An 8,856-nucleotide genomic window follows, 5' to 3' on the forward strand; every position below is an offset into this window, starting at 1 on the left:
GAAACAAACATTTGTAACAACTTGATTATGTTATATGGTGTTGCGTTGATGTCTTTTTAATCGTCGTCGTCCTCTAATGCTATAGACATCAACGCTTAAGCCAGCAACTGTAAGTTTTTATTTTATACAGTTTTTTGTAGTACTTATGTACACACCGTTTCAATCCAGATCCACTGGAGCACCTTTTCACATTAACTTTAATAACATTGGTACTATACCACATCAATGTCTGCCACAGCGGAGCGTGCAAAAATATCTGACACGTCCTACCGTACCGGCACTTGAAATAGAGTCGCATCAGATATTTATGCACGCTTTTTTGTGTCAGATATTGGATGCTGGTGACTGTACCATGTCCACAGGACGTAGTAGAAACATAGAATAGGTATTTGTCTAGTTTCTGCTCTAAAGCGTGACGGAAAAGACACCTAGTCGTGTTTATTACTTGTAGCATTAGGTAATTCTTTAATACTGGAACTATATTTACTTTTTCATACGTAGATACAAGTATCATGTGAGTTGGAATAAGTAAACATTATGCGCCTTATCGCCGAGCTAACAATTTCTTCATTAGGTATTTATGTACTTTGTGCAATTGTGATAACAAATGAAGTAACATTGTCAAATAATGTAATTTTTTAATGCTTTTGTAGGAGTAACATACGTCTTAATACGTGATTTTTAAAATAATTATACCTAAATAGGTAGGTATGCCAACGGAATTCGCTTGGGTATGGTCAATGGTCATCCATCGACATATGGGGTCTTTTACTCAACCATTGATTTTTCCAACTATCAAAACGAGTAGGCAGGTTTGCACTAATAGTAATCGAATTTTGTTTCTTCGATAATTATATTAAGTCAATATCATTAATAATGAATCATATTGTAGTACCCTAGGTACACACATCCTGTGTACCTAATAGATAGTAGCAGAAAGCCCGAAATCGATAACAAATTGATAATGACGCGTGCGTACTAGTACGACCCAGGATAGGCAATGTATGTAAATTTCGATGCCCTACACATCATTAAACAATGAATCATCAATGATTTTGAGTCAAGGTGCCTTGTTGCTCATCATTGCTTGCCTCTAGTTTTACTCACGGCCATTCTGCTCCACTCTATAAATAATCTCTATCGTGATTGGACGCTCTGCGTCAATTATTTTTATATTTGTCGGTCGACTGGCTCAGTACAGTACAATATAATCTAGGGCTCGAGTCGAGCAGAGTGGAGTTATGCAGAAGGTGTGACAACCCTAGTGATGCAATGCTGTTAGTTTGGATTCACATCAAGAGAGAGCGCTAGCGTGTCACATTTTAAAATTAAAATAAATACAAGTATTTTTTATTGTACTAAAACATATAAGACTTATACGTGAGTATTGTGTTTTAAATAAAATAAATCACATTACCGGTTATTTTAAAAAGTTTTAAGCGAAACTTGCCTTTGATTGTTAATAGATGTCACTGCAAACTGCACTAGTTTAGCTCTTGACAAACAAATGACGGGCGCCTATCTCGCTCATCCTCAAAGCAACAACAAGCATCTCCGTCGCGCAAAGTGAAACAATTAAATTCGTTTCGTGATCACACAATAAAATTACGTAGCGTAGCTGCATCTAACTTAAGTGTTCGTGAAGTAAATGCGAGACTCTAAAATGGTGTAAATTGACGCGAGTGCAATAGATCTCTCGATCTTTTAGCACCGATACGTGTTAAACAATAAGTCATCATAACAAGGTAACGAGGATGTTCCTCTAAACAAAAGGCGGCGTCCTTCACACATTAGTAAGGCATCATTTGTTTGAATTAGTTATCTCTGCACGCCCCGATACTAAAGGTGATTACTGAAGGCATGTAAGTACAGTACGCACACGACTTCGTCGCACCCAAGTTCCTACTAATTATTCTCCGGTGGTGGTCTCTCGCTTAATAATTATTTTTATCCGGACAGGGATTAATATAGAGGCTTACTAATCACTCAGACCAGACATGGCTAAAACTAGAGAAAAATCTAAGAAAAAAGTTAAAGATGATAAGTTATCAACAGGTAAGAAAAAGAAACAAATGACTCCGCAAGAACTTAAGTTTTTATCGACGGATGAAAAAATGCAATACCTACTCGAAAATGGTCACATGATCCAAGATAGATTATTTAAGAAAGTGGCAGTGAAAAGGGGGATCATTCAGAAGGATGCCTTCATTGAACCAGAAACTTTCATGTCTAAAAACGGCAAACTTAAAAAGAGAAAAAATCATCATTTGCAATTCTTGGACCACATTTTAATGGATGAGCTTAAAATTGATATGAACAGCAAGAACAATAAACACAACATAAACAAAACAAATGGGGATAATAACAATGATTTGGATATAAGCAACCAAAATAATACTGTAAGTAGTTCAAAAGATAGACCAAAAGAAACCGAAAAAACTAAAGATAAATCTAACAGTAATTTATCAGAACTACCGGTAGAGCTTTCTGAGACTATAACTAGCTCATCTACAAATCCTCTCAGTTTGGAAGAAACCCATGAGCATCCCAAAACGGACAAAGACAAAACCAAAAAGAAAAACAAAAAAGTGGACAAAGAAACAAAAGAATTACCCTCTAAAAGACTCCAGAAGCTTCAGACAGCGACAGTGAGCACTGCAACTGTTGGTCTTAGTCGGTTTGACTGTGACTATTGCAGGAAATCATTTAACACTAAGTCATCCCTACGAAGACACATAAACATGCACCTTAATGTGAAACCATTTGAGTGCCGCTACTGCCACATGAAGTTCGGGCAGTGTTGCAATTGGCGCTCGCACATGAAAAACGTCCATCCAAAACTCAAGAGGGAGAAATACATTTGCCGCAAATGTAGAAAACCGTTCTTGCTCAAAGAAAACTTGACCCTGCATTTAGCTGCGCATATTAAGAAAGAGAACTCTCATAAATGTGTGTTTTGCAATAAATTGTTCTCCACCCACTTATTGCTGTCTCAGCATGAGAAGCAGCACATGAACTTAGGCCGTTACAAGTGCTCAATCTGCACCAAGAGCTATGATTCCCATAGTCGCTTCTCCCTTCACGTAAAAAGCCATTTGGAGGTCAAGGATTTAAGCTGCCAGTACTGCGGTAAGCAGTTTCTGAGGCCCAGTTCGATAAAGAGACACATTCAGATATGCCATGGTGGGATAAGAGTGCAGTGTCCAGTTTGTAAGAAGAAGTTGAAGGGTCATTTGACTGAGCATATGCGGACTCATGAGAATGAACGACCGCATGAATGCCAGGAGTGTGGGCAGAGATTTACTCAGTCTACGCAGTTGAATGTCCACAAGAGGTCGCACACAGGAGCTAGGCCTTATCCCTGTAGGATTTGTAAGCGGCCATTTTCACACTCCAACGCTCTTATGCTCCACATAAGACGTCATACAGGCGAGAAACCCTTTCAATGTGCTATGTGCCATATGTCCTTCTCCCAGCTACCACATATGAAGAGTCATATGCGTAAAATCCATGGTAAAGAAAAGTACTACAAATGTGGACAGTGTACCACATTCTTCAGGCTTAAAGCGGAACTGGAAATGCATGAAACCAATTGTGTAACTAAAGATAAGGACTTGACTTTCGATGAACAAGTGCAAGCTTCCATGGAGTCTGGGGAAACGCAGATGAACATTTCGAAAATGCGGTTCCTGCTAGCCCTGCTTTTTACCAAGATCGCGACCAAAGAAAAACTTAAATACTTAGGTGCGTATATTTTTTTAATATAAACTGTCACATTATTTAATGGTTGCACCATTTTTGATTTACAGTGTGGATATCGCTTCCTGTGTGTGCGCAAATAACAGGAATCCATTTCGAAAATTGGCAGTACATTCAATTCATAATAATCGATAAAAAAAACCTTTTGGTAAAAAGATCCCTTGCATTAGACATCAACGGGTTTTCATATAGGTATTATTCATCGATTCAAGTCACTGTAACGAGGTTGAACAATAACAAATTTATGCACTGTCATTGAAAAACGATTGCCATAAAAAGCATTCTATAATTGTTTTACGATGGGTTGAAAATCGTTTGCATTTTAAGTGTGTCGCTTATGTGAGTACCGACGTAGCTTCATCATGGTCACAGTGTGAAAGAAGCCGCAGTATGGACACTTTAACTGGAATAAATTTAACAAAAAAAAGATGCAAATTGTGTTTTTTTTTAATCACTTATTGTTTGTTTTTACGCATTCTTTTTTAAAGAATGCGTATGCGATAAATTTCACAATTTGTAACTAAAGTAAAGGCAAACAGTATGGGTTTTCATATTTGCTGTGTGAGGTAAAACTTCTCTTTGGGATACTCTTTTTAAGTTCCAGTTTATTTTTATTTTTCTAGCATATCATAAATTATCATTTTATCAGCAGACAGCGAGCGGCGTGATCATGGGTAATAGAGTGAGTGATATCATTTCCCATTCTTAATTCGGTGAAGGTTGGTGAAGGGAAATGGAAAATGGTTATTTTTGGATGGGAATTGGTTAATTTAAGCTTAGGAATAAGAAAGGTGTTGGTAATAAAACTAGATATTTAAGTATATGTAAAGAAAAACTGCATTTACTATCTTTTTGTAAATATTGCTTACTTTCAACTCATAAGATTTCTAAAAGAAAGTAGAGCTATGGGTTTGGTATACTAAGTATTTTCCTAAAAAGTAAAAATTTAAAAACCAGTATGTTTTAATATGTCCAACATATATTATTTATTAAACTGGGCCTCAAATCACAATTTTTGAGTTCCACTCTGTGGTAAACCAGAGCATATAAAAATGTTGCCCGTGTAAGATCGCATGTTGGTAATAAATTATGCAAAAACATCATTTCACGAATTATTCTATACAATATTCCTTCTAGAATGCGTCATACAGCAATTTTGTTGGTGTCTGATCTCCCCAACTAGAGCAGTGTACATATCCATGGCTTTCATTACTCGTATGGCGGTAGCAACTCTTACAACTATTTTTTTCTCTGCCAGGTTTCAACAAACGTCTCATAGACGATATTCTGGTGGAGTCAGTCGAAGCAATGGGGCACACGCCATGCACGGACAAGTTCCAGTCTCCTTTCATGCGTCTTAAGACCAACATCTCGATATTAATGCAAGGGACCGTGCCCAAGCATGATTTGATCAAGTTCAGAGAGTCCAAGAAAACCATCGAAGAATTATTGGAGTTGCTGACAGATGATAAGAAGTAGGTTTGTTTAGTGATATGGTGCAATTTTTAACTATCAAACGAATAATGGTCATTCGTAAAACTTTGCGGCATATAAATGAAAAATGGGTGTATTCTTTTAAACTTCCGCAATTCTCATTTATATTTTTACTACACTAGGACCGGGACTTAAACACGACAATTTGGGTACCTATTTTTAATTTATTGGTAATTTTGGCAATAAATGGTCATGTTTGAGTCCCAGTATTAATAATTATGAAAAATATACCTGTCGTTAAAACTCGCAAGATTTTCAACACATGCTGATTTTTGCCTATTACTATGTTAGGTCAATAAACTAGATGTGTTTGGCCAATAAGGGAGTTTCTATATTTAGTTAGAGGATCATTTCATTCGGTATGTGTACATTTTCAAATATTTTACGACAGTTAAACACTGCAATAATAGGCACAGCAATGTCCTTGAGCACGGTCCTAGGCGGCAAATTTCAAACAACGTGTAGTTCACGTAAAATTGTGCTTAGTGCATTATATTCGGTGCAAGCAGACTTGTCACAGAAATAACAAATGTTGCAATACTACATGTATGTATTCCAGTGTGAAACTAAACTTCATACTAATAGGCATAGGCATCACATCATAAAAGTTAGGTCCTTTCAATTTTAAATTGGTGACAAGGCCAAAGCTGTTATAGTGACCGCCTATTGATATTTAAGTAAATAAAGATATTAAGTACCTAATTAATTAATTATTTTATGCGTCGCTATTTAATTACATGGTAGTATTTGCGTGCTAGAATATCATGTTAGGTTATAAATGTTAAGATAATTGTTTATTTTATTGATTTTCTTTTATCTATGACTTGCCATTGAATACAAAGTGATTAGTCCAAAGATAATTATATTCCTGCATTTTACTTATTTATTGTAGCTTTAAGTTTTCATTCCGATATTGAATGATTGTGCCATTTGTTGTTATCCGTTTAAAGATTTTAAATCGTTTTAGTAACTATTTCAGAGTTAAATTTAAAAATCACAATTCTGACTGCTGTTTTTATGTCTTCTTCTTCTCTTTTAAAAATATGGCTTTTCTGTCCTAATTAATAGGACAATTTCGCCAGTGTCTTTGAGAGGCACGTTGTACGGTGGTTGTAGTTTTTGCAACTTAATAGTAAAATTCCAGAAACCACGTCGAGACCAGACCTATTTCAGAGTTAATTTTAAAAATAACACTTCTGACTGCTGTTTTTATGTCGTTCATGAGCATAAAATACAACTGCCAGTGTGAATTCTCGTAACGTAACTTTTTGTCAATAAAGTTTTCTTTCTATTTCTACATACTTTGCAAAGGCGAATAGAATGGTCTTAAAAATGGTCTTGGCAATAAGTAAATAAAAAATAGCAAAATAGTCTTAATTGATTTTAGCAAAACAGTGTAATTGCCAAGTTATGCTTCATTTATTAAAAATGTTTTTTTATCGAAATGTTATTTTTAAATTGACATTTTGTGGTAGGTTGTTAAAATAAGATTATTTTTAATCGACTGTGTGCATCTATTTATTAGTAATAGTTGTATTGATTTAGTGTAATGATAATACAGTTGGCATGCATTAGGTCGATTCAGGGTAGGCAGTCGGTAGTTTACGCCGCAGCAGTGCATCACCGGCACTGGCGCTGCTTAACCTGCTGCTGCTTACTCAATGCACGCCATAGTAATTATGTATAGTATAGGTTATTCAACCAGTGTTGTGGTCAGTGTCGAAAAGCATTAATATTCTAACCATTATCAGTAAACTTAAAAGAATATTGTGATTTTATGTAAGGTGCACACGTTCGGCAAGTCTCGAAGAAAGCGTAAGATGCAGTCATATGGTAGAAGAGGACAGGAATAGTCTCTGCTTGCTTATTGCAGGGTTATGCTAAAAATCTCGAAAGCTCCGAGCTGTTCCGTTCATCCTGATGGTATCTAAGAGGATAATAAGAGGGACGGTGTAATCATTATCATCTTGGCCTGTATGTATACGTCTCACTACTGGACACAAGACTCTTCTCAGAACGAAAGGGCTTGAGCCGTGGTTCCCACGCGAGCCCAATGCGGATTGGTAACTTCACACACAATTGAATTTCTTCGTAGGTATGTGCCGGTTTCCTCACGATGTTTTTCTTCACCGTAAAGCTCATATTAAATTTCAAATGTAATTTCGCACATAAATTTCAAAAAACCTAGAGGTGCGAGCCGTTCAATCCCCTAGACTACCACAGCTTAAGGTGTAATTTGAACTTGGAATTTCGGAGTTCGAAAGTCGGACGAGAGCCGTGTATCGTATTGTATAAGGCGAGCGAGGGGTGAGGGGAGGCGAGGAGTACTCGTTCGTTTCCCGGTGTCTGAAGTTTTAAATCCGTAAATCGTACGAGATACATCATCTGTTACTTTTTCAAACATTTATTTCGTCCAAATAATCCCATCTTATCCAGTAATGAGGCGACTAGTTTTTATTATAATTTTTCAGGTGCTTCATTCTTTCGCACTAAAGTTCAAGATTGATTGGCGTTTTTTGCTGCATCTTTTTTTTTTAATTATCTTAAGTACCTACCGCATAAACTCATTCTTCAATTGTATTCAAATCAAATCCAAAATATTCTGATGTTAAACGGTGTGACATGATACCCTCGATGTTAACTTTATCCATTGCATGGTCATTTACTTAACGTGACTTTTGACTATGAAATGATATAATTAAAAAAAAAAACATAAAACAACAACTACTGAATAAGCAGAAAATACTGTATGTAATATAATATTATATCTTTCAAATTTATTATTAGTCTATGTCAATAATTATTCACATACACTGATAAAATACACATATAAAAATTCTAGCTAAAAATATGAAATAATTTTCAACATTTTTTAGATTTATGTAAAAGTAATCTAGATATTGTCCCATTTCATTGTGAATAATTCTAAAGTACATAATTCAATCAATTGGGCTAGCCAAAGATCTTTTAAAACCCACCAGGTGTTAATTTTTTTCTAAAATACTTAGATATATTAATAGATATATTAATTAAATCATAGCAACAATTAACTTAAGGTCAGTTTTAATGGAATTTAATAATTTATTTATATTTTAGTAGGAACTACAATTGAACTAGATGCTTTTGTTTTTATTTCGATGATTATATCTGACCTGAAGTACCAAAGAGTGTTGATAAGACTAATAAACTATTTAAATATATGTATGCTTGTATTTTTATTTCGATCCTTTTTACTAAGACGAATATCTAATAGAAACCATTTTTTAAATATTCTAAAAGTAATGAATATTCTGCTGCTCAATCAAATGACTTCAAATACTTAAATCTATCCTCTAAAGAGACCTAAGTATATAATAAATACTAATATATAATATTATAAATACGAAACTGATGTCTATCTCTCTGCCTGTCACATCTTTACGCTTAAACCACTGAACTGATTTAGATGAGTTCTGGTGAGGAGATAGTTTAACACATTCGGCCCCGGCAACGATCCACTTAGCTCTTACGCTATGTCTACGCATATCCCACAGCGGTCACTTCTATGCCAGTGACACGTATGCGTGTCACAGACGTACTTAATACATTCCGGTGCCAGTGACA

The 8,856-nt window shown here is 35.5% G+C and overlaps 1 protein-coding gene across 7 annotated transcripts; it reads left to right on the forward strand.

Annotated features, from left to right (window-relative positions):
- The first annotated feature begins 1,523 nt into the window (after window positions 1–1,523).
- LOC141430522 (uncharacterized) lies at window positions 1,524–8,457 on the forward strand. 7 transcript variants are annotated; one of them, XM_074091250.1, is made up of 4 exons: window positions 1,525–1,862; window positions 1,960–3,744; window positions 5,018–5,234; window positions 7,725–8,457. In XM_074091250.1, exons 2-4 carry the CDS (start codon window positions 1,998–2,000, stop codon window positions 7,744–7,746), a joined length of 1,986 nt encoding a protein of 661 aa, XP_073947351.1. In that variant the 5' UTR covers window positions 1,525–1,862; window positions 1,960–1,997; the 3' UTR covers window positions 7,747–8,457. The 7 variants fall into 7 exon arrangements, with proteins under 7 accessions (XP_073947358.1, XP_073947351.1, XP_073947354.1 ...); XM_074091253.1 differs by having other exon boundaries at window positions 2,056–3,744; XM_074091251.1 differs by having other exon boundaries at window positions 1,525–1,845.
- The last annotated feature ends 399 nt before the right edge of the window (window positions 8,458–8,856 follow it).

This window comes from Choristoneura fumiferana, chromosome 8 (assembly GCF_025370935.1).
Source record: "Choristoneura fumiferana chromosome 8, NRCan_CFum_1, whole genome shotgun sequence".
NCBI lineage: Eukaryota > Metazoa > Arthropoda > Insecta > Lepidoptera > Tortricidae > Choristoneura > Choristoneura fumiferana.

Bases quoted from the DNA above. Each gene is read 5' to 3' on its own strand.
- LOC141430522 (XM_074091250.1), top strand. From the start codon at position 1,998: ATGGCTAAAACTAGAGAAAAATCTAAGAAAAAAGTTAAAGATGATAAG. The intron at 3,745-5,017 runs GTGCGTATATTT...TTTCTCTGCCAG, and splicing joins AGAAAAACTTAAATACTTAG to GTTTCAACAAACGTCTCATA. The intron at 5,235-7,724 runs GTAGGTTTGTTT...ATAATTTTTCAG, and splicing joins TTGCTGACAGATGATAAGAA to GTGCTTCATTCTTTCGCACT.